The sequence below is a fragment of the Olea europaea genome, chromosome 3 (genome assembly GCF_002742605.1).
Source record: "Olea europaea var. sylvestris chromosome 3, O_europaea_v1, whole genome shotgun sequence".
NCBI lineage: Eukaryota > Viridiplantae > Streptophyta > Magnoliopsida > Lamiales > Oleaceae > Olea > Olea europaea.
Genome location: NC_036239.1, coordinates 1,896,307 through 1,922,731, shown reverse-complemented (window position 1 = coordinate 1,922,731; position 26,425 = coordinate 1,896,307). Strand labels below are relative to the sequence as shown.

Sequence of the window (26,425 nt, the reverse complement as noted above, 5' to 3'; positions counted from 1 at the left end):
AACTTTACATGATGCTATGGCTATTTTCTAAAAACATTAAGATTCCTCTACTTTGAATTCTTTTATTAAGTGCTTATTTGATAAAACTTTTTTAAATTTTGTCAAATTTCAATTTTAGCCCCAAATTTCATGGCCTCTACTTTTTATAAACTTCTCAACCACACATTACATCAACTTGTATCAAAAATTGCTAAAACTTTTATAAGATTTGTCAAAAAAACCTCAAGTAAAAAGGACATTCTTGAGTAATATGCTGTTTTAAATTAAAATTTTCATGTCAATCTTACTCGTGTAAAGATATTTATTAATTTTTTGATGAAAATGATCTAGACACTGAAGTGGCAGCTTATTATGCACCTGAACTGCTGCACGAATTTGCAATGTGCTAGGGGTTTAGTTTTCCTCAGTTGATACTGATTCCTTGAATTTTTAATTTTTTCCTAATTTTCTCTTTTGTGGAAGTTAGCATTCTAATTGTGTATTGTTAGCAGTAGTAAAAAAGCAAGAAAGCTAAAGCTAAAACTAAAAGCTTATTAGTGCAGCATATTGAGAATTCTCAAAAATTTACAGTTTCGTATCAGATCTTTACTCGCTCAGCATGTAGTTTTCCATTTGTTTTTGGTTTGTAATGCTACCTGAAACGCTTAAAAACATGCTTTCAAATTTGTAAATTTCTTTCTTTTGAAATCGTCTGATATATGTGATGAATTGAATCTATTAGTTCAATTTGTTCCATTCATAGAGTTTCCCTGCTCGTCAAATGATTAATCACCTTGCGCAAATTTTGATCAATCTGGCTAATGGGATACTCTTAAGAATCTGTTCTGTGATAGCAGGCATTCCCCAGGGCTTACCTGAGTGATTTGTTGAATTATAGGATCAACGATGACTTGAACATTAAATCTATTATTTTCTTCAAGAAATATTGTAGTGGACTTGGATTTATACAGTGTCCATGTATATATGCTCATGTTGTCATGTATCATTTTGTAGGGTGTATAATAGAATCAGATTTACCATCAGCATCTGGAACATCAGACGAGATCAATCACTCATCACGAAAGCGTGCGAGAAAAGGAAGTTTTGAGGGCAGCCCATTTGATCTCAACTTGCCTGCAAAGTTTAATTAGCTTATTTGATTCTTAGAGTTGCTATTTACCTTAAACCCCCATTGCGTCTTTAACTTACTAAGCTACTCCATCTGAGAGCAAGATATGCTGTTTCTTGGTTCCCGATATTGTTCAGACAGCGCAGATCTGAAAACTAGGATTTCATTTATTTTGAAGTATCGTTACTTGGACATGGGTATCTATCTTGTACATAATCTTTTGTTGGGATTCAAGACAATGGTGAATAATTGTGTATATTTTCGCAGCCTGGACTCTGGTTTTTCGTATCTGCAGTTCATTGTTGTTCTTGGCAATATCTTTTCTCGGTGGTTATTGTTAATGCTAACATGTAACTCCATGTGGGAATAGTATTTATAGAAATTCAATTTTTGGATAATTGGAAAATTACTTAATGTAGATTCTGTTTAGAGCCGATTTTTTAGGTTAGAAAAATTCATTTTTTGACCGTTATCTTTCTAAGTCGGTCCTAGCTGTGAGAGCCAAAGCCAACAAAACGGTTGAAATAGGTGACCAATAATGCAAAATATAATTTTTTCCCCTTAAAATCAGCTCCGATAAGAATGAACTTATTGAGGAAGCTATTATAATTCAGTTTTCTCTCAAAGCTTTTCTAGAGAGAGAAAATATTTTTTAAAAAAATTATTCAAATATGTTCAAGTAGCTTATTAGTTTGATTTTTCACTTTTCAAATATCATGTCAAACATGCTATTGATATTCATGTTAATTCTTGCTAGATGTTGGTAGGCTGAGTCATTCTGTTTTACACTTTTAAGCTAGGCTTGCTCAAAATAAAAGAACATTGTATTATGGGGAGTATTTTACCAAAAAAATCTAAATATACTATGCAAAATTTAATCATGGGAACATTAATAATGCATATGCTTTAGAACATTCTAGAACAAATGACGAAGGGTAAATTCGTAGTCTGAAAAAGAAACCAAGGATAAAATCGTCCAACGCCTCCATAATATCTCTGGTAACGAACTCCTGAATTCCGTTTCATTTTCCCGCCATCAATTCGTTACAGAGTACTGTTATATATAATGCATACGTACCAATTCTTCACTCACTATTCTAGTCTCACACACACTGCACTAAAATCAACCATAAAAATGGCGATTCCTCTCCGATTCCAGCTCCTCATCCTCCTGTTGATCCTCATTTTCATCTCCCTCTTCATCTCCGGCGCCACCTCCTCAGACACCACTCTCGACGGCGGCACTTCAGTTCCATCTATTTCTCCATCGTCGACTGTTTTCCAGAACTCTCATACCTATTCCCCCACTCTGTTCGCTACCATCCTGTCAACTCTAGGTTTTCAGGAACTTTCCACGGCCACTGCCTCCGCCAATCTCTCTGCCATTACGCCACTCACTATCTTCGCCCCCTTCGATTCCTCACTCCTGACTTGCCCGTCGTGCTCTCTTCCTCTCCTACTTCAAGAGCTCTCCGTCCCAGGTCTCTATCCGCTGCATTTTCTTCACTCCTTGGCGTTCGGGACCAAGATCGAAACTCTAGCTCCCAACCGCTGCGTCACAATCACTACCAGCTCCTCCGCCTCCGCCGCCGGTGGGCACACTAACAAGGGGAAGGTTTTCATCAACGGTTTGGAAATCACGCGCCCAGATTTGTTCAACAATGGTCTCGTTGTTATTCACGGTCTTCAGGGCTTCGTCTCGCATCTGTCTCCTCTGTCATGTAATGTTGAGCGCATGACGTCACTCTCCTTCCCTCCGCCGGCGCTGTCTACATCAGTTACCACCCCGTTCTCGTCTATCATGCGCTTGATGTTGAAGGATGCTATCCTCCGCCTCCGTACCACCGGCTACAGCGTAGTTTCTCTTGCTCTCCGTGTGAAATTCGCTGAACTCTCGGAGTTGAAGGTTATCACGGTGTTCGCTTTAGACGACACCTCCATCTTCTCCGGCGGAGGTAATGCTTACTTGTCTAACTTCAGGTACCACGTGGTTCCGAACAAGAGGTTGACAGCGGCTGAACTTGTTAGTCTACAGGCGACTACTGTTTTACCAACCATGGAGGCTGGCCAGAATCTGGTAGTGACCACTGCCGGTGGAGGAGGTCCGTTGGCTCCAATGAAGATCAACTACGTTAGAATCACGACCATTGATCTGCTGCACAACAGCAGGATCGTGATCCATGGAATCTCAGTGCCGTTTCCTCACATGCATCATCCAGTGGCTGAGAAGGAGACATTTGAACAGATCCAACTGCCTCAGTGCGATCAGTTTGAATGGAATAATGGGGTCTGTCAGGCTAATGCTCAAGTGCCTGCCGCTGCCATTACTTCCACCGCTGATTCTGATGACCACCTTGGTCTCTGATTACTGATGTAATAATCTTCCTAGCTATTCTACTGTTGCAGGCTGATTACTGTACGTAACTGATCTTTGTGAATGAATGAAGAAATATTAGCAATATATTTTGAATAATTTCTTTCTCTATATTTGTGCATGAATGAACATTAATGAATCTTTGTCCAGTTAGTTAATTATTTCGTATGATTTAGAAATTTAAACACGTCATTTGCATTAAGGGCACGTTTGAAGATAAAATTGAAACACTTCTATATGGCGTGTCTTTCTTTCTTTCTTTCTTTCTTTCTTCATCTCAATCGATTTCATGAGAGGTCGGTCTAGGACATAACATATTATTCACATTAATAGTTTTATGGTTTTAATTTTTCAATTACTATTATGTTGATTAATCAATTCAATGATTTGGCAGCAGGTGAAGAGCAAATGGTAAATAATGTTAGTTGTTGTTGAGATTGGTACAGTGTAGTTGATTTTCGGGGAAAAATCACATTTGCCTATGAAATATAAACTTTTTCATATAATACCATACATATTTTAAATTTTAAAAAATACTATACATTCCATATAAAATCATTAAAATTACTGTCATTTGAACATTCCAAAAATACAAAATTATAACTGAAGATCATTCATGGGATGGGCAGTTAAATAAGGAAAACATTCAAACTTCTCCTTCTTTCACGGTAATTAAAAATGAATTTTGGTTTTCCATTTATGGTGCATTTTTTCATATGATTTCTTAATCACTCTTCATCACCATTTCATGATTTTTGTGGCTGCAAGATTCTATAATTCATACTGGTTGGATCAGTTTGCATGTATGTTCTAGCAGAAGAAATATATATATATATATATTTATGGAGGAAGCTCTCCTTGCACTGGCCATTGCAATTGTTGATGCAATTGCGAGAACTCCAACAGCAATCGGATCCAAACGGTTATATCCATCATCGAGACTTGTATGTATGCGTAATGAGTTGGGAGAACGGTTCAAAAGACTTGTGAAGTATGAAGTCCAAGCTCTAGCGACCGCTGTAGATTGCACGTATAAATTGGATGCATTGCCATGAGAAAATCCCGCAATTATCACAAATAAAATCACCAAATTATTTATTGCTGATGCAATCCAATTTATGTAGGAAGCTCTCCTTGCACTGGCCATTGCAATTGTTGATGCAATTGCGAGAACTCCAACAGCAATCGGATCCAAACGGTTATATCCATCATCGAGACTTGTATGTATGCGTAATGAGTTGGGAGGACGGTTCAAAAAGACTTGTGAAGTATGAAGTCCAAGCTCTAGCGACAGCTGCACTTCTGACAATTGATTCAAGAAGTATATTTCCTATTGCAATAACGACTTTAAGGTCTCCTAGTTCTACTCTCAGGTAAGCAAATGATCCTCCAACCACTGGAATTTCTATTGCAAATTCAGCATAGCAGAAAACAGAGAGAATTGCAGAAATGCCTGAAGCAACATATGATAAGACAATAGCTGGCCTGGAATATAGTGTGCTTCTTGGCCAGGAAGAAATCTTGTTTGCTCCATCCCCAATAATTTCTTGGATGAAATCTTGTAATGCAATTGATATTGTAGCAGCAAATTATGTCTCAATACTGAAGTCTGTAACAGTTCCAACATTGCAAGAAATTGCAATAAGCATAGATGTGAATGCTCCTCCGATGGAAGAATACGAAACTGGTGAAATATTTGATGTTGTGTCGCAAACAGTTGTGGAATTTGTTGCTAAAAATCAAATATTTCGTGATAAGAATTTACTCGATGATAGTCTTATAATGTATGCTATACAAAACATGTCCATTGTTGTGGTTTGGCATTTCATGTTATCATAGACATAACTTGAGATGGATACTATGTACTCGCTGTTCCAATAAACATTAATTCTGCTTATATACAACCTGATACACTACATACATACATGTTCGCCCAACAGTTTAGATACAATGCGCAATATTTCATGTGCACGTCGATGCAAAAAAATCTATTGTCACGTCACATTCCAACTCATATGAATGCAGAAATATGTGTTCTAATTAAAATTTGAATTGCATAGCCTGCAAATGATGTACCAATAGTAATTGACTTAACATAAATTCATTAACATCATAACAGTTAAGCTATCAAAAATACATTGCAATGTTCCTGGTGCGTTTAATTCATCCAATAGCTACTTGTAAGATGAAGATTATCAAAATGTGAACTATCCAACAAAAAAATAACGTCACCAGACTTTCCACTGAGTACATTACAGCATAAATAATTAGTAAAATTCTACCACCTTCAATGTTAATTTCAGTGTAACATTTCAAAAATTAAGGTGACTAAATAAATTGGGCAGTCACATTTAACACACAAATATAATCATTTGGCATTACAAGTAATTCTTGTCAAAGAAAGAACAAGGATGGAATTATCCGAGGTGGTCTTCAACACTTCCTTGGCAGTTGGGGAGTCGTTGAGTCTGATAGAATGGTAATAGATCGTGTTATTGGACACGAAGGTGTACGTGCATTTTCCATTTTCGTCTCCACTATCTCGACAGATTTTGAAGATTCCCCTCTGTTAACACCCTCCTTGTAGGCTAACGATAGCTTTCATCGGTAAGCAAATGATCCTCCAGCCACTGGAATTTCTATTGCAAATTCGGTATAGCAGAAAACAGAGAGAATTGCAGAAATGCCAGAAGCAACGTATGATAAGACAATTGCTGGGCCTGCATGATAGGGTGCTTCTTGGCCAGGAAGAAATCTTGTTTACTCCATCTCCAATAATTTCTTGGATGAAATCTCGATTATCAATATCGTGGTATGGTAAAAAATCTTCCTTTGAAATTGGGGACACAGATTGTGATGTATGTGTGGTGAGGAGATCGATCTATGATGTGGTTTTCTTGGTTAATTGATTTTGGTATTTTGATTACGCCAGAAGGATGAGAGCATTTCGTTTTTGCAGAGAGCAAGAGAGAAGTGAGATTGGGTTTTTTTGAGGTAATTGCGAGATTTGGGGGAAAATATTTAGACCGTTTTTGATGCGTGTTTGGAAAGGGAAATTGACCTTTCTAAATTAATCCACTTATCGTGCTACTTTTCATTTTCATATTATATAATGTCTAAAAATCAGTATATGTAGGATAAAAATGGGATGAGGTGTAAGATATGAAATATTAATTTTTTCAATAATGCTTCTTGTACATTCTATGAATTACATAAAATTTGATATCCTTTACAAATTCAAAATGTATTTGAAAGAAAAGTATGTTGAATTCAAAAAATGTCTAATCATGTGCCGTCACGTGAAACAATGTCAAAGATGATGTAAAAAATAATGTACAAGTAGAATGATCCTAATTTTATAGTGGATTAAGCTATTTGTACATTATTTAGTTGACATGATTGTTGACGCTCCATTCATTTTCAAATTACAATTGGCGGGATAGTGTGTTGCATTTAAAAATTGTCCACTCATGAATCGACATGTGACACAATATCAAAAACAATGTCAAACAAAGTGTACATATAGCATGATCCTTTTATAGTAGTGCTACGTGCAACTGTTGTGCTGGCTGCAAGTTTTGTTAGTGATACAAATTTGGGCTGAATTTTCCCAGTAATCGGCCCAAGTTTGGTTTCCTTCTTGGGCCATGATTTACGCGGGCCTTTTTAAGAGTATACTGAGTGATACCCAGTTTTGTTCGGCTAGTTGGTCTAGCAGCTCAAGTGAGAATTTGTTTATCTAATACTCATGATTAGAAAATAGTTTGAATGGCACGGGCAGTTTTATGAATCAAAGGTTATTTGACAAAATTTTTGATAAATTTTTTTGTCAGATTTTAAAAAAGTTAATAAAATATGTGATTGAAAAGTTTTGAATTGTGTGATAAAATTAAGAGTAACTTTTTAAGCTATCCAAACAAGTACTTAAAAGAACTGGTAGATTCCCTATTTTGGTCATTGACTTTGTTGACTGGAATGCCTTTGGAAAGTTCGCTTTGGTGTCATTTTGTGGATTTTCAATGCCCAACAAAGCTCTCGTATTTGGTGGCGTTGGCCTCGCTCTCTTCACTATTCTACACTCGATAAAGATTCTGTTTGGCTTATTTACTTTGCACGAAGTGATATTAATTATATATAACTATGATGATTGGAGGAACCAAAAATAAATATTAGACACAGATTCAAAGTGGAGAATCCTTGAAGAATTTTCTTTTTTTGTTCCGTGATAAAAAAAAATTATAATTGCATTAATTTGTCGAGCTAGTAAAAACATTGCTGATCTCGTATTTATATAAACCTATTTTCTTTTTCTTAAAAAAATTGTTGTTAATTAAAAACGTCACAAATTTCATTTTTAATTTGTGAGTTTTTATTGAGGCTGAACTGAATTAAATAAATATGTCATTTTCTGATGTTTGTGTGACCTTCCATTGAGCACAAAAGTCAATAAGTTTCCTTGTAATAAAATAAATAGAAATCCCCAGCACACTGATTCTAGTGGCTTGGGAGTGTGGAAAATCTGTCATTTGTTGACAATTAATCGAAGCAATCAATGTATTAAATGTTAAGATAGTATGTCTGTCAGATTATTTTGAAAAATTAATGTTAATCATAATCAATAATTTACTAGATTCATTGATAATAACCAAGCAAATTTGACTTCCTGTTGTCTGATTTCCCAATAATGACAAAATTGCATGAATTTGCATTTCATGTCACCTTCCATTCATACGTAAATAAGTATTTAATATGTCACAAGCATCTTGGTTGAATTCATATTAAGATATTGATAGTATTTAAATAATAATCGCACTGTCTTTCATGAATAATATGAGACTCAGAAGTAGTCGTTACAATTTTATTATCTTTGAAATTGATGCCAATGATGACAACTCACTCTATTTATATAGTTGAGTTACTTCAAAGAACCAGTCTTATCCTAGATTCTCTTTCGTGTTATTGTTACAAGCAGTTTGGAGAGATTGTTCGATGTGTTTATAAACCCGCAAAAAACATCTTATTTGTAAACAACATAAAACTCCGTACTTTTTGAAATCGAAAAGATATTAAACTTTTTTTCTTTATTGGGTGCCCTTTTAAGCTAACCATTGACAATATTTATGAATTGAGGGAGCCAAATGTAAGATGAAAGTATTTGAAATTTGAACGAGAATATGGTCTTCTTGGCATGCAATTAGCACTGAAGTCCCATGAAAAAGTTAGAAAAATCTCCTTTACTAAACTTTTTGTGAGCTGTGACTGATAAACTTTTTTTATTTTTGTTTTTGTATAGATAGGAAAGAGTTGTTTGCTAGATAATGGAAAGCACACACGAGGAGGTGTCATATCACTTTGAACCATTCCTTTTTGCTTTTGTTTTGACCTTCAACTTTCACCTCTTTTTAGGTAATTCAAACCCCAATATAAACAACTTTTTTCCCAACTGTTTGTAACCATTCAATGCATGATTGGTTCACCAATCACCGTATTTAACAGCATTGACCAAATGTTTGATCTTGAGACGAATTCGTTTATAAACGCAATAGAGATGAAATTAAACTAAGGGTGTGTTTGATAGGGTAGAAATTTCATGAAAAATGAAATTGTAATTCTATCTTTTCATTTTTTTTTTTTTTGTGTTTGATTGGCAAAAATTTTTTTGGAATTCATTTTCCACATTTTCATGCCACATAGACATTTTCCATATTTTGGAGGAAAAGTGAGAATTCATTTTCCCAAATTACTGTAGCATTTTTTTTCGTTTATTTATTATTATTATTATTATTTTTTGTAATGAAAACAAATTCTAAGAATTATTGTAAAAAAATATTTCCCTTTAATTGGAAATTTTCGTTTATTTATTATTATTATTATTATTATTATTATTATTTTTGTAATGAAAACAAATTCTAAGAATTATTGTAAAAAAAATATTTCCCTTTAATTGGAAAATTTCATGTAAAACAAAGTCAAACGAACACCAAATGATAGATGATTTTTTTGATTTTTTTTGGACAATGGAAACAAATTTCATCCCAATACTAATAAATCTATCTTTTTAATTGATAATTTTCATATAAAACAAAGTCAAACGAATATCAAATAGTACTTTTATTTTAACATTGTTTTTGTTAAAAATTATACCAATCAAACACAATAATTTACAATTATCAGGAAAACAATTTATAGGCAATTCAATTCCTTGGAATTCGTTTTCTTTCCAATCAAATTTCATCTTTACAATCAAACGGATCCTAAATTGATGTCCGATTTCCAGTATGATGAGAAAAGGGTACAAAAGGAACACAGGTAGAACAAGACCAATTCCCGAAATATTTTCTAAATATCCTTCAATGATTATTCACGAAAAAGAAATTAAAGAAGTTTTTGAGAATCCTACATGATTTAATTTTCTCTCATTAACTATGGCCTATGACTACTAAAATCCATCTTTAGACTATGTTTAGTTGTGGCAACTTACAATTTATTATTTACATGCTAGATTTAAACATTTAAAAAAGGTCACAATCCCCCCCCCCCCCCCCCCCCGCGCCCTTTTTCGTCAACAAATGTTCTACAACATTGAGCACTTGTTTATTCTATTTTTTTTTTCAAAATACATTATTTTCTTTCTTTTTTTCAATCACGCATTTTTCAATAAAATAATATTGCACGTAATACCAATTTTTCTTTTTATTTTTATTTTTTAACTATACATTCTCCATCAATCTACCATTTCAAAATACATTCTTTACCTTTTAATGGAGCTGAAATAGGCTCTAATTTAGTTGAATCATGAAAGAAACTTCAATGATAAACTTTCATATATTGTCGCTAATAACAAGAATCATCGTTCAGGCCCATCGACTTTCTTAATAAAAAAGCCAAATCCTTTTCATATTTACTTCTTTTAATGCACAAAAAAGCCTTAATCTTACATTCCAAAAGTCACAACAAAGGTGCCATTGCTTTTCTAAGACAATTGACCCACCATTCAAAACAGAGATAGTAAACCTTTCATTTTCAATATCTATTCCTTGGCCTCCCTCTTGTGTGCACAATCTCTTAATTTTAGTTAAACTAACCACATGACATGTGAGGGTCGTGTCACGCTCGCCCACTATTGCATAAGCTTTCCATTACATGCCTCTCCTCGGGAGCACTCCCTGCATAAAACAATTCCATAAGAAAATAAGTGTATGGTACAACTAAGTTCCACATGGTCCTGTTGGGAATCTACTTATATATGCATAGCGAAAAATTAAAATTATTTCGATTCCCATCAATGATCCCTTTGTGTTTAAATAGAAATCGTGATAAAAATTGTATTTTTGACGAATTTTGCAAACCTTTTGCTTTTCTTTTCGTTTCAGCAATCTTGATTCGCCACCCACAGCTGTCCAATTATCCAACCTCCAACGATGATCCACACAGAGAATAAGATTGCAGCTACTAGGGTTTTTCCTCTTGTGCCAGCAAGAACAATGAAAACCATATGGATCTCAAACCCTAGCCATGTATTTATATAAACCCAAACGGGTTCGACCCCATCCGGTCCAATATTTAATTAATCCATTTAATTAAACCCGGTCCGTGAATTAATTAATTTGGGAATATAAATAAAAAATTCAATTAATTAATTTATCCAACGATTGTTAAATTAATCAATTGGCAATTTGCAATCTTCCAATTTTCTTTTGTGTGCGACCCATTAGGTTCCCGATCACGATGCCTAACGTCGTGAAATATTATTTTGATCTAATCAAAATTAATAAATTAAAACACCATTTTTATTTATCATCAATTCACACTCGCCGTCCCTGATTGACGTCTAGCAATGTGTCAGAGCAATACATGTGACGGGAAATGTCACGTTGTATGACAAAATCAAATTCGTTCGTTTACCGTGAAACTATAATCCCTTTTGTCAATATGATCCGATCAATTACGAGACATGGAATTGTGTCAATCCCGAATTTCGATCATATCTTTCACTCCACTATTAAGTCAATATAAGTCGAAAACTCCTTTTCGACTTATGAGTACACCTTAGCCAAAGATTTCGTTATCGACTTAATTGAATGAAACGCAGATCATAATCTCATACTATCTAAGAGTGACGAATCCTTTATTGGTTAATCACAACCTTCATACGATTCTTGACGTACCCGAACGATGTCGTCTTAGCGACCCTTTGCAGAGCAACATCCAACACCGTCAAAGTATGATTGTCCTCATATAAGGTACCATGACGATCTAAAGTCTAAGGACCAATTCCACTATCGAACGTTAGAGATTAACCACTGACACTCAGATAGTTATCCATATGAAATCTCTCGGCGGATCTCCAATGTTTTGTTCTATAACAAAACATTCACGTGTCATTTAAGTGTAACCACATTTTAGCTTGTGAGATCAGCTACTTACTTCACAAGTAAGAAATGCCACACGTGATGGTCTATCCATAATAACGATATCCGTATTTCGTTATTACTTATGACCACGGACGATTTAAAATTCAATCAGATGTAATATGTATCTCACAATCACAACTCCTTGTGATTAACAAATTACGAAGATTTGAATCTACGGACTCTATTATTTATTTATTTGTCTATCAATTAAATAATAGATCTGTCATTAAATTGTATTAATTATATATAAAAGTATTAATGTCCAAAGTTGATTGGACCTAGGACATAATACTTTCTGGACCAACTTAGGAGAAGGTATGTTGGTGTCAACATTTACATGGCTTAGGACTTGCTATATATTAGGCAGTGGAGTGGTGTGAGTACTGATTAAAGATCAAGTTTTTGAACCCATTTGGTCATTAGAACAGTAGATTCTGATTCGGCTTTCCAAGAATTCGTGTAAGCGTGAGTGTGTGTGTGAATTATCTCCCTCTTACTGAAATGTCACCATAGTTTCTCTGGAACAGCAGTATATTTCTTCTTGTTACCAAATTTAATGTTTCTTGGACCTTTCTTATACAATGTTTTTTATTCTGTTTGAACCCTTATCGCTTTCTGTTGAATATGCAGTTGATGCATTTAATGTTGTTTCAGTAAATTTTCACAAATGGGGTCTCAGATTTTTGTTGGGTTTCTATATTTATGAAGGAATTTGCATCTATTCAACTGCTTACATGTGGATTTGAACATTTTAAGACCTAACATAGGTATGTTTCTGTTCCTTTTTTCCCTTTATAAAATGTATACTATAGCCTTAGTCATTATCAAGAAGAAATTTGAACGTGGGAATTGTCTAAAATATGAAAATTTAATGAGTTGTCATCATCAATCTCCTTTTTGATTGAGTATATGAAAAAAGGGTTTATTAGTTGATGATACTTGTCAAAATGTGCAAGAATAGTGTTATTTCTCCCAGGATTGTACTGTGAGAACATATTTCCCGTATCTTGCTGAATTAAAATGGGAACTATGACGCACTATTTGTCTAATTTGATTAATTTTCCACTTAAGACGGTCTTCTTTTCAACTTTCGATGAATAAACCAGGTTAGAACTGAGGAAGAAAAGTTCAGCACCTGCTAGGCTTCTTACAATTTAATGTGGTGAAAATTTCATTAATCAAGTTCTGAGTGATCTTGTTGAGTTGAAAGTTAACACACTCTGGCAATGGGGCTTTGAAAAATTTTGAAGCCAAGAAGAGACAACTGCCCCTGGGCGAGGCTCAATTTTTTCTGAAAGAAGAGGTAATCTTGTTATCTTTCTTGTTGTGCAGGTTATTTTTACAGCTATAATACTTATTTGTGATGCCCTGCTCACCCTTGTAGATTATACAGCTTCAGAAACACAAGAGGATCAGATCGTATTAAGGAGTGCACTCGAGAAAGCAATGAATAACTGGCCTTACTTGGACGATCCAACATATAAATCACTTAACCAGGTGTTCTCTTAGTTCTTTATGGGGATATACGTTTAGCATAACACGAAAAACTCAATATTAACTTATGATAATGTGCTTAAGAGAGTTGACAATTGAACTTTTCTTCTTTAGTTTGCTCCGACTTAAATATTTCTCGTCATGCTTGCTCGTGTACAGCCTGCTGGTGATCTTATAAAAGAAATTGCCGTATTGGAGTTGGAAGTTGCATACTTGGAGAAATATCTACTATCAATGTATAGGAGAACCTTTTCGAAAAGGTTATCAACCTTGCCAACAATGGATGAACGAGCAACAGCGAATTCAGAAACTCCTAAATGGATGTTTCCGGAATTTTCCAAACCTGGTGTAATGTCTTCAAAAGAAAGTTCAGTCACGTTTGTGCCACCTGGAGATTCAGTCGGCAATTTACATGAGAAATGCAATGACATTTTGGGAGCAGAAACACTAGTTGATACTGGTATAGGCAGAAGCCAATCATCACTATCTCAGCGTTTGACTTGTGCTTTCAGAACTTCTCCATCTCAAGCTGTTGCTGAGACTGTAGACTTGCACCATTCTTTACCATTATCGATGTTGGAGGTAGTGGCAAAAAAAGTAGCTTATAAGTGACTTTTAAAACGTTGAACTTTAGCCTCTTGGCAAATTTATAAATGGTTTATATCAAGAAATAGTAGTGGGTCTTATGAAATGTGTGGATAATAATAAATAGTAGCTACTTGTGGTTGAAATTTATGTTTATTTTTGACTAAATTTATAAACCATTTATAAATTTGTTTCCCAAATGGAGGCTTAGTTAAGACTATTAAATTGTGCATCGTTGTGTCTTTTCACCAGAGGGCTCAGGGCTCTACCTCGAGTGCCAGTTTAGCAGAGCAACTTGGTTCCAATTTTCCTGATCGTGCTCGAGAAACACCTAATTGGCTTTCCGAGGAGATGATTAAGTGCATTTCAACTATATATTTTCATCTCTCGGACTCACCTTCGATCAATCATGAATTCGGTTCAGCTATTGCACATTCGCCTCCAACGAGTAAATTTTCTTCAAGGCAATGTGAAGAAAATTCTTGGATGAACAGTCCTTTATATAATGGAGCATCTAAAGAATTATCCGGACCTTTCTTCGCAATGGTTGAAGTTCAAGGCATCCATAGAGATAGCCAAAGACTAAATGCTATTGAAGACATACTGCAAAATTTTAGGTACTTAGTCTTCTAGTTTCTGTGTATTTGTGCTAATGCTCCTCTCTTTTGAGTTTATAACTTGCAGTGAGATTATCTGTTACTTTATCACAACTTATTGACGTCAAAGCAGATTTTCAGTCTGGATTTGAACTGAACCACATTAGGTTGAACCAGAAAATCCCACTGCAATAAAGCTTGAACATGTAGGCAAAAAAGATATTTAAAGTAACTTTACTTTTAAGCTTATCCAAACAAACTCTTAGTCCTTTAAAATTGTTGAATTTCTGCATATGTTATTAGTAATACTGAAACAATTATTACTACTTGATTTTAGGTTTTTCATTTCTAGGTTGGCACAAGTCGATCTGGGTATACTGAAGCATGAAGAGAAATTAGCTTTCTGGATTAATGTTCACAACGCACTGGTGATGCATGTAAGAATTCAGTTATTTCCATTTTCATTATCCTACAGTACCAGGCAGAAATCAAGTGCGACTCATTTATGCAACAGACATTTTTGGTGTACGGTACTCCGCGAGGAAATCTAAAAAGGTTTTCTCTCGTCCTGAAGGTAAGAAGAAGCTAAGTAAAATTTCTGAAGAATTGTAGCATATTCTTTCTTTTTTGATCTGAATAACATCTCATATGATCCAGGCTGCATATAACATTGGAGGCCATGCTGTTAGCATTGACATTATACAGAGTTCTATTTTAGGATGCAGATTGCCTCGTCCAGCTCAAGTAAGCCCGAGTTTTCTGTTATATATACATAATTAACAAAGTTAATCGTGTCAAGTTCTTATATCTTTTGCTAAGATATTTCTCAATTAATAACGTTTAAACTGACATGTCTTCATGGACTAATGGAACGTAAATTTTGCTTATAGTGGCTACAATCATTATTCTTTCCCAAGGCAAAGTTTAAAGCCGGAGATTCTCAGAAGGCATACGCAATACATCATCCAGAAACTCGTCTACGTTTTGCACTCTGCTTGGGATGTCAGTCGGATCCATCAGTAAGCGTTAAATGTTTTAGCCCTGAGCTAATAACTTCATTCTTTAAGAATCTTGTGGATTGCATAGTGAGGTGAACTATGTAGCACCGACAGTACAAGAAAAAGAGCACATGCCCTTTATCTGTGCACTGGGGTCGATTTTTTCAGGGCAAATGCTTACAAATTTCTTCTAGTAACTTTTAAAGTTTTGCAGGTTCGTTTATATACACCCAAAAATGTGTTCCAGGAACTGGAAATAGCGAAGGAAGAGTATATTCAGTCAAACTTCAGGCTACATAAAGAACAAAGATTACTCGTCCCAAAGAATGTTGAATATTATATAAAGGAGATGGGCTTATATCCTGCTGGTATTGCAGAAGTAATTGAGCATTCAATGCTTGATTCTTTGAGAAAGAAGCCTCGGCAAGGAAAACTATGGAAGAAAATAGAATGGATTCCTCACAATTTTACTTTCCGGTTCTTGCTTTCAAATGAACTCATCAAGTGATCCCCATAGCTGCAATCTGCCAAAGGTTTGTCAGTGAGTTGATGCAGACTTCACACCTCCATCGTCTGATGAAATTTCATCATGCAGATTTGAATGACAGATGAATCATATAACCAAACTTTTGATCGAGAATGATGCAATCGAGGTTCAGGAGTAGAATTTTGAAGAATAATGAAGGAAACGTTGCTCAAAAACTTGAAGTGATTAACCTTGATTATGTGCCATCGAGCTTCTGTAGTCTATCACCAGTTCATAGTTTCTTTAGAAGCACCTAAATGTGATTCAACTGTCATTCCAAATAGCTGCAAATGCACTACTAAATGTTTTAGACAGATTGGAAATTGTAATGTTGTTTGTAATATGCTGTTTTTTTTTTTTTTTCAAAAAACTAGCTTGAGCGCTTCTTTTTGTCATATGATTAATTTAAAGAATTCATTTCAGAGATAGCTTCCAATGGCTTTCTTCATGTTCTTCACATATGAACCTAAAATTTGTATAGAATGTTTGTACGAAGAAAAGGAAGATTTGTCGTATCAACGAAATTTTGTTGAGTAAACGAAATTATCAGATTTGTACACGATGTCTTGAAACTGGCTTAATTATTGCATATTGGCTAGATTATATAACCAGAGAAAGCCTAGATTCGTTCTGAGTCGAGGAGTCCATTTAAAGGGGTAAGGGTGTTGGTTAGTATAGCAGCCGAACCAGCAGTTACTATCATTGGAGTGATCTCTGTCTTGACTTTAGCTGGTTTTGAGTTGAGTATAAGAAAATGGGGTAATCATTTTAAGTTTTTGCACTTATTTCAGCTTCAACAGAACAATGACAAGTGTACAGCAGTCGAGTGTCCAACCAAGAAGGCCTCGGTGACGGAAAATGGTATTTATGTATGGAATATGCTACTTGTACATAATGTAATGTCCACCCCCTCACATGGAGGATGACCTATATCAAATAAATTATATTTTATTTGCAAGTCGATTGGGTGGACACTGTTATGGACACCTTGACCCTGATATTCATGTAGCATAACCCTTTTTGTATATCCCTATGTTTTTTATATTAGCATTGTCAACTTTCTTGATTAATGTTGAATCTAAGATTGGTTTCATAAGACATGTTGAAATTATGATTGGTTAGTTATGAAATAGATGGTAATTGAACTCAGTTCCTGAATATGGATGGGGATTACAGGTTCTCGTCAAAATCTTTCTTCATTAATGTTGAAATTAAGATTGATTTATAAGTCATGTCGAAACTAGGATTCGTTAGTTATGAAATAGATGGTAATCACCACAATTTTTGAATGTCCAAAAACAAATATGATAAGTACATTTTATGAGATTATCCGGACTTCTATTCTTATTTATTTATTCATGAATTGGACGATTATCTACTTAATTTGTGTAAATTATATTCTTGTAGGAAAATCTCAACTTGCATACAAATTATGTGAAAAGAGGCTATTTGGAACAGATTTGATTCAATTGAAGATTAACTAGATTGCAAAAATCAATTAAAAATATTATTGGAGCATTTGGGGAAAAGATCATAAGTTTCGGGAGTTTAATTCAACATTTGGAAAGTTTGAAGAATAAATTGCAAGCTTTTGAAATTTGACACGGGTCAACTGTAATGATTTCAAAAGAAGAGGACTTAATTGCAAAATAATAGGACTCAAGGATTAAAGTGCATCTTTTGAAATAATTGAGGACTTGAAGATAAAATATGCATTAATTGAGCCTTTGGAAGTGGACTGCAATTGACAGCAAAGAAATTCAGTTAGAATCAAATTAAATTCGACATTTGGAAAGTTTGAAGAATAAATTGCAAGCTTTTGAAATTTGACTCGGGTCAACTGCAATACTTTCAAAAGAAGAGGACTTAATTGCAAAATAATAGGACTCAAGAATTAAAGTGCATCTTTTGAAAGAATTGAGGACTCGAAGATAAAATATGTATTAACTGAGCCTTTGGAAGTGGACGGCAATTGACAGGAAAACAATTCAGTTAGAATCAAATTGCTTTAGAGTAATTTGATTCAAGGAAGGAGACTCCTCTTGAAACAGAAAAAGCTGGTGGCCAGTTTGGAAATAATAAAGGGGACGCGCACACAGAAACATAGTGGACGGCAGTCCAGAGAAGAAAATAATTTCAGATTTCCATTTTCAATTTTTTATTTTTATTTTTTACAGAAATTCATCACGATTTTGTGCAAAAATTTTTGGAATTAATTACGTGCCATCACCAATTTACCAAGGGCATGTAGGATTTCGTTAGATACATTATTCAAGTAAAAAGAAAGGAAAAATCAAGAAATCAATCAAGGAGCTAGAGTTTTAAGGATTTCACATAGAAGAGGCGGATTCTCGGTGCTAGATTTTCATCTTCTTCTTTTTTTTACTTTTTTTTTTCCTTAATACACAATGATGTATTTTAATTTCTTCTTGTTTTATAATTAAGTATTTAGTTAGTTTGAATGGTTGTAAGCTAGTTTTGAATCTTATTTTTAATTAAAACTATTTTATATCTTAAATTGTTATTGTGAATTTTTTTTTTACTTCTAATCTTAATGCTTGAATTAATTGGTCACTAATTCATTGATTTCGTGAACAATAATCACGTAGAGATGCGGATTATTTATTTAGATCACGTAGTAAAAGTTGGTAATAGTGTAAAGTGTAGAGGTATTTATATTAGTTATTGTAATTGTTACATGAATTCTTAGAACTAATATTTTGTTTACTTAAAGATTGATTCGCATATAGATATGAAATTGAATTAACTAAATAGACTCAATGAGAATTTGATAAGGTAAATTGAATACATTAAAAGATTTTGATCAGATAAACATAATTAATTTTATAAAACTTGGTGATTGAGATTCGAGGAATGACTATGGTGAACTCATATAAAAAATAATAATAATTCACTTTTACTTCTTTTAATATATTTAAAATATAAAATCACAAAAAGAAAAATAACTATTTTATTTGATCTCGATCAAATTGAAGTTAAAAATAATTAAATCAGTTGTTAGATAGAAGTCTTAGGAAACTATATTGGAACTCTTAAGTCCACTATATTACTTGTTACGATTCGTAAAAGCAGAGGGAAAAAATTGTTTAGATCACAAAACTGCACAGAAGACCCTAAAATTGTATACATAGGTATAGCGTATGGGTGAGTTGGGTCTTCCTAGAACAACACCACAAAAACATGAACTTTCTCAAGGAAATTCCAGAGCTGAAGAGATTTTAGGCCTTACTCTTCAAGCACTATACTCAGTTTTGAATCAAATTTGCGACCTTTACAGCTATATGCTCGACCGCCACCATCCGCCGCCAGGAGAGGCCTTGCCTTGTCATCTTTCTCGTGAAACAGTATCATAGGACCTACCTTCTTAGACCCACAACACTTAGTAATCCCATCACTTCTTGTAAGAGCAACGCTGGCTTTCACGGCCAAAGAAGCCATGTCCTCAACCTGCAGCCGGTGGCTCAACCACTTCAACGGCAGCTCAAAGTAGAGCTCTCCCGGCTGCAGCTCCTCGTCGCCATCAATGGCCGAAACAAATTCGCCAAATCCCATTTCATCTGAATTGCATATGAAACAATCTGGATTTTGTTCAAGCAAATTTGACACTTTTATTGGACATGGAAATTCTTCTAGCTCTCCGTCTACGAGAATTAACTTGGCTGTGACCGTGGACCTAGGCTCACATGACCTGCAATTTCCCATGCAGCTTTCTTAGAAGGAGTATTTCACAAATTTTTCATTATGTCTATTGAAATTTACTTACTACTTTATAAAGACAACAATAATATGCAAGATTTTCAAACTACATCGTTTTTTCCGTCATTTTTGGACTCATTTTCAGCAGGGCCAGATTAGAATGCCACGGAACCTACAAAGTCAACATTTCATTAAAACAATATCCAAGATAATTAAATTCCTAATACGAACCTATTACGTATTTTTTCCATTTAAGCTCTCGTCTGGTCCCCACTTTTGCCAAGAATTGATTTTGATTATCAATTATGTGTGGCTGCTAGCATTTTATAATGTTTTTCAGAAGATAAATTATGACACAAAAGAAATGTGAAATTTCATCATATTCATACTTTTACTTTTAACAAGACGATTTTGCCCTTCATGAATAATTTTACTCTCACATTCACGTTCTAGAGTAACTTATGTTAAGGGGAACATTTGGTACTTTAAAAAAAGTGTATATAGGGGTATCAACTAAAGCAACGATTACTTTCTTTGGGCTACTATTTTACCGATTTTCAAAATTGTATATTCTACTTAAATATTTAATTTTTAGCAAAATCAAACGGGAGATAAAAAAAAAAAAAGAGAGAGAGAGAAAACAAAGAGAAAAGAAAAAGAAGATTCTTTTTTTTTTTTTCGATAAATATAAAATTTCATTGATCAAAATGTACAAGTACACTGAGCAAGAGAAGGAAGATTCTTATTAGGACAAGAAAATGTAACGGGCAAACTCCACTATTATATGGTAAATCTTTTCTAGAACTAAAAGACAAGCAGCACAATTTTGGCAGCCTTTGTGCTTAAAAGGCACCACAATGGCATTGAGTAATAGTCAAAGATGGCTTAACCTCAGACCTTTGGCAAATCAACTCAGAGTATAAATGACTCAATTTTCTTGAATTGACCACTAACATTTTTCTTGAATTGACCACTTTAACAATTTTCGTCAATTGACTGGGGTAAGGGTGGTGGTGCGGAGTAGCAATCAACCAAGAGTTCAGTGTCAATTGCCTCAGTTCTTGGAGATGTAAAAAAAAGTCATATTTGTGCTACTAATTTTCCAGTCAAGTGTCCTCAAAACCCTTGACTTTGAATAGATAAAGTGTACAAAATAATAATTTTCCTTCAAAAAACATCATCCATCCTATACCCTTGATTAACATATTTATTTATCAAAATAAGAACTAATATTATATTATCAGAGATCTCTAAAATCTTAAGATTGAGACATATAACGAAACGAAACCACGTTTTCCAGTGCAATTCACGACTTTGACAAATTCCAGATTAGTCCAATTTTATGACTTCTGAACTAACATATATTAAAAAGAACATTGTTAGAGCTGCAGGGGTTACATTAACATTGATTTTGCCTTATCCAATTATTATCTACAAGGAACAACTTTCCCAATTTCACTTGACCAGAATTTATTAATAACATCAAACCTTTTATTTTGACATCATTGAACCCACCACCCCAGCAATCAGGGTAGTGGGATCACCAAGAACTGCAGAAATCACAAACTGCAAAGCAAATCCAGCCACTTCGCAACATTTTTGAACTTTTCCTTTGCTTTTCCTATGATGAGTTTGCAGTGTACCTTTCAAGCTAGGAATCCTCGTCTCCAGTTTTCTACTATTCCCACCTCCATTTCCGAAATATATTTCGTGCCAACTCTCGACCAACATCTCCTTCACGCACGCCACGTGCAAATTGTACTTCTTGCACGTCGACCTATAACTCCAACTTCTCCCCTTTCTCCCACACCTAAGACAAGGCTCGCTTACTTTCTCATACAGATATAGTTTCACTTCACCGTCGTCTAGTACCATAGGGAGCTTGGCGCAGCATGGATGCAGATCAAATCCGCATTTCTTGCAGTGGTAAACGAATCCAGTAATGTCCTTCTCACAGGCGTTACAATAGCGCGCTACATTTCCAGGAGGGCGTTCAAGGAATTGGAAAGAGCACTTGGTGTAGAAAGGGTGAGATATCGAAGGGGAAGGGATGGCACAGTGCATGTGCAGATCATAGTTGCAATCGTTACACTTATAGCACGAGCCAATCCCGACTTCTTTGCAGCCATCACACTTGAAGGGGACTTTGGTGTACTCAGATTCGAGAGTGTGATAGGGGTGGCTGAAGTGAGAAATTTCGCCGTATTTCATTATTTGATCAGGAACAAAATGGCTAATACGTAAAGGAAGGAGGATAACGTTGTTTGAATCCTAGAATGACTTTATATGGATTAAGATCACGGTTGGCTTGCAGATGAAGCAATTTGGGGATTTATGCTTGCTGATGTTCGTTATAGTTGTAGGGCCTATTTGACAAGACTTTTGCATCTTGATTTTTTTTGAACGAGTTTCTTGATAATTTCTAATTTCAAAAACAATTTTTGACTTTTCAAAAGTCTTTGTCTGATGGACTGTAATGGATCATAAGCCGAACATGAATTTTTCATACTTGTGAGTACTCAAATAAATGAATAAATAAACAAGAGTCTTGAATGGTATCTGATTTGATTTAAGAATTTCACAAAACCAATAAACGTAGTAGGATAATATTAGGCTTTAGCAGGGGAATTATTTATTCTGTAATTATAGTGAAAAGAATATTTATTGAGGAATAAAGAGATTTATAAAGAATATTACGAGAGAGAATTTCAAAAGTAAAACGAATTTGTCTATAATTAATAGTTTCTTGGAGTGGAAGGTCGTATGAAAGAACATATTCTTTCGTTGTTCATTCACTTGTCTTTCACTTAAACCATTGTTTCTATTAGCCTAGCTAGAAAAGCAAGTTTAATCTGCTTTTTCCACAATAAGACGCTAACGCTTCCATTCGAGCCCCAGTTCCTTTGGAATTGACTCCTAAATCTTAATTATCGAATACATATTTCTTAACTACGACGGCAAACTTACACGAAATTGAACAGTATGATTGCAGAAAATAATCAAAATATTCGAAATTCAAAATAATTGACAGCATCGAATAAAGTTTTTTGTTTCTCTACTACAACCTAATTTTATGCTTTTGTTTTTTTTTTTTCCCTGTTCATCATCTTTTTGTACAGAAAAATAGATACAAGTGTAGTCTGGAATATTATAGCAAGTGCATTTGGAACTTGTACTTTGGCAAGAATATTGCAAAATGAATCTGGTTCTTGACTTCTTTTTTGTTTTTTACGACAATCTTGCAATTATCCTTTTAAACACAATCACGCAATCCTTAATTCGTGAGGACACCCTTTAATTTGGGGATACAATTTGTTGCAATCTTTTCAGATTCAAAACATAGGAAAATCATAACGAAGACAAACATATGTACTTAGCCACACACACCTTTTGAATACAAGCTTCATATCAACACTCTCATAAAATCTAAAGATCAAAAGCAGTAACCCAAACTAGATTTTTAGTTCGAATAATTGAGCTACCTCGGGTTTGCAGGCTGGAAAGATACAGCAGAAGAGGAAAAATTAAGATGATGAAAAAAAAAAATTCAAAGTAAACATAACTCTTGGCTCAGTTCCTTCCCCCATTTTGCATTTCCTTCGAAACTAACTGCATGGGAACGGCAAAAGAAGATGCATCAATCGTAATAGTAGGATAATTAAACAAGTCAAAAGCAGCCCTTCTACAAGCTATCATGCTATACAAATTTTAGGTGGAAACAGATACTAGCATTATCTGATTCATAGATATTCAATGTATGCAATGAAACGATCCCTTAAACTATATAATAGTTCAAGGTGAACAGCTAAAGAACTTAGAACAGCAAGGCTAACCAGCTGCGAGCAATGTACTAGCACACAATGAAAATAAAAATTGTCCCGCCCTAGTATTATACAGGCAAAAGTGGCCAATATGAAGAGATTCCACAAATAGAAGAGGTGAAATCGCCCTGGTCAATTAAAAATTGGTTAGCAGTAAACAGATTAATAGCTTCTACACTTCAACTCTTCCTTGTGGCGAACCATAATTAAACACTTCTCAAGTGTCAGATGGTTATTCTTCATTTTTCCCAAGTATCTTTCCAGGCTGATAACTGCGTAGATAGAGCAAGAAACAGGTGATATAGGCCTACACACACCCCATAAAAAGGGGGGGGGAGGTTGCAGGCCAGAGCAGTAGGAGTAAACAGAAAGGGAGGGATGAGGGTAATTTCTTCTGATTGTTATAGAAGAAAGGTTGCAAAGCAGGAAAGAAAAATAAATTTTAAGTTTTTTGAGAACAAAAAATGGAAGGAAAGGGAGACAGGAAAAAAAAAAACCGAAAAAAAGATCACAACTAATTTCTGGGCTTTCAGATGTTGTTCCCTCTTAATATTCTGCTACATTAAACTATATAAGAAAGAATAGAATAGTTAAGGAAGAAGCAGAATCCAGGCCCAAAACTTTGGATGCACGCCCAATTAACCCTTCATCCGAAGTCCAAAATTCAAAAATAGTTCATAACCCCCAAGAGAACATCACTAAACCATACAGCCATCCCCTCCCCCATGGTGTCCATTATAACACTATACAGTTGAAGGAATTCTAGAGTGCATATGATACATGTGTTAGGACGGGGAAATACATGGAATTGACCCAAATAAAAGAGACCATTTTCCAAATTAATCCTTGACTTTTCCAAATATTTGTAACTACCTAAAATACCCTTAAACAATTATTAAAAACAACCTATTTCATAATAAAAATCTTCTATCTGAGCCATTAAAAAATTAACAAGTAACTTTTCTAAAAATTTGAAAGAATTATTAATTTTTATGAATAATTATAAAATGAAAAAATCCAAATATAAGAGGGGACCATATAATATAAAAAAGGTTATTAAAAATAAAAAAGACATTAAGTTTGAAAAAGAAATTGATAAGATAGGATATCAAGAACAATTATATGCATTACAAGAAATATTAAAATGTTTCAAAGAAAACTTATTAGAAAATTTTGCTAAAAGAATTGTAAGATCAATAATCATAAAAGATATCATAGATAAATTAGAAAAAAGGAAGAAAAATATCTCAAAATACAATATACCTTTTAGAATAGACATAGATATGGGGGATTTTTCTAAATGGCCTATCACTATTCATTCTTGCTAAAATGTCTATATCACCCTTAATGAAATGGCTTGCCATATTTTGCACAAAATATCCTAATTTATTATCAAAAGATTGAAATTTTATTTCTATAATGATTTATACAAAATTTCTATTGTATACAAGGGAGTTATCAGAAAAACTGGTTTTAAAGAAAGTTTAGGAAAAGAGAATGGTTTCTAACTCGAGATGATCCATTTTTTCCCCAAAGACCTCCATTTATACATGACTCAAACTTGCTATTATTGGTCTATTATATCATTGCATACATCAGAATTTGAAAAGGCTCACATGCCTCTCTATTCTTTTCCTCCTGGGGTCTACATTTTCACATGCGTTTTTTACTTTTTCATCAAAGGGGCATCTTTTCCTCTATTCTTGTCTCTATATCTTTGGCTTCATATACAGCTGGCTAGATGCTTTGATAGTGGTAGGTCCCTATCTTTTATCAATCTTTTTAGTCTTGTTTGCGTGTGGGGCACTCCCTCAATCTACATGATTCTTGAATTGTTGTAAGACTTCCATTAATTCGATGAGTATCAAATTTCTGGATATATTCTTTCAAAATATTAGATTCTTCTTTTCCATTATTCGTAAGGAGTGTCCATCCTTCATTTGACATAAGCATCTGAATTTTTTATCATATAAGTTTTTTGCAATGTTATAAAGAACTTTCATCCCCAAAACTCTTCGAGATTTTATCCATGATTTATTAATTTTAGGCAATGGTTTATTATCTCGGCCAACTTCAATCTGAAAATCTCGGCTAACATATCCAATTGTGATAATATGTTCAGCAGGATAGTATATCCTTCCATCAACCTCGGGACTTATTGAATAAAATTTGATATAAATCGATCTCCCTTCGGAAAATTTTGAAACTTTTGCCCTGAATATATCATCAAAATTTTCAATTTCTTTTAAATCTTTTCCTGGATAGATCAAATCCAGAAATCCATAATCTGCTGCCATTTTGACCATAAAAGGGTCTGCATCTTTAGTAATTATTAATTTAGGATAAACATGATCTCCCGATGCAATAAAATATGATTCATTTTCTTCCAATTCATAAACAATTTTGGCAAATGATCTATATTCTTCTTCTTTTGATGATAAAGGGGTATCATCATTTTCATCAGTTTTGATCCTAATAACTCTTGTATGTTCATCACCAGATGAAAAAGATAATCTAATTGTTAATATTGATGCCTCGGATAAATATTGGGCAGTTATATTAAAAACAGATTTAAATGAAATATGCAGATATTCAAGTGGAACTTTTAACCAAGCAGAAATAAATTATACTACTCATGAAAAAGAATTGTTAGCAATTATTAGAGGAATAAAAAAGTTTTCATTATTCATTTTATCTAAAAAATTTATTGTTCAAACTGATATTTCTCAAATTGCAGGACTTAGTAGAAATAAGTTACCTATGGAACCTCAATATAGAAGGTTACACAGATG

General features: G+C 34.2%; 4 protein-coding genes and 1 pseudogene across 6 annotated transcripts in view; 2 read left to right on the top strand and 3 right to left on the bottom strand.

The window, feature by feature from the left end:
* Nucleotides 1-2,028: 2,028 nt before the first annotated feature.
* Nucleotides 2,029-3,589, top strand: LOC111381519 (fasciclin-like arabinogalactan protein 21). Its single transcript, XM_023005310.1, has one exon. The coding sequence runs from the start codon at nt 2,175-2,177 to the stop codon at nt 3,471-3,473; it is 1,299 nt and encodes a 432-aa protein (XP_022861078.1). The 5' UTR covers nt 2,029-2,174; the 3' UTR covers nt 3,474-3,589.
* Nucleotides 3,590-12,477: 8,888 nt separating this feature from the next.
* LOC111376750 lies at nt 12,478-16,453 on the top strand (annotated as a pseudogene).
* Nucleotides 16,454-19,132: 2,679 nt separating this feature from the next.
* Nucleotides 19,133-19,878, bottom strand: LOC111381512. Its single transcript, XM_023005302.1, has one exon. The coding sequence runs from the start codon at nt 19,816-19,818 to the stop codon at nt 19,342-19,344; it is 477 nt and encodes a 158-aa protein (XP_022861070.1). The 5' UTR covers nt 19,819-19,878; the 3' UTR covers nt 19,133-19,341.
* Nucleotides 19,879-19,907: 29 nt separating this feature from the next.
* Nucleotides 19,908-22,201, bottom strand: LOC111381502. The gene is made up of 2 exons (XM_023005292.1): nt 21,301-22,201; nt 19,908-19,984 (listed from the first exon to the last, which is right to left on the bottom strand). Exon 1 carries the CDS (start codon nt 22,021-22,023, stop codon nt 21,304-21,306), a length of 720 nt encoding a protein of 239 aa, XP_022861060.1. The 5' UTR covers nt 22,024-22,201; the 3' UTR covers nt 19,908-19,984; nt 21,301-21,303.
* A 951-nt stretch (nt 22,202-23,152) lies between these two features.
* Nucleotides 23,153-26,425, bottom strand: part of LOC111381490 (mitochondrial import receptor subunit TOM6 homolog) — a 6,335-nt gene continuing 3,062 nt past the window's right edge. For all 3 annotated transcript variants that reach the window (XR_002700350.1, XR_002700352.1, XM_023005282.1), the window contains one exon: nt 23,153-23,421. The gene's annotated coding sequence lies outside the window, so the exon portion shown is untranslated. The remainder of the gene's footprint in view (nt 23,422-26,425) is intronic.

Bases quoted from the DNA above. Each gene is read 5' to 3' on its own strand.
- LOC111381519 (XM_023005310.1), top strand. From the start codon at position 2,175: ATGCATACGTACCAATTCTTCACTCACTATTCTAGTCTCACACACACT.
- LOC111381512 (XM_023005302.1), bottom strand. From the start codon at position 19,818: ATGGGAAATTGCAGGTCATGTGAGCCTAGGTCCACGGTCACAGCCAAG.
- LOC111381502 (XM_023005292.1), bottom strand. From the start codon at position 22,023: ATGAAATACGGCGAAATTTCTCACTTCAGCCACCCCTATCACACTCTC.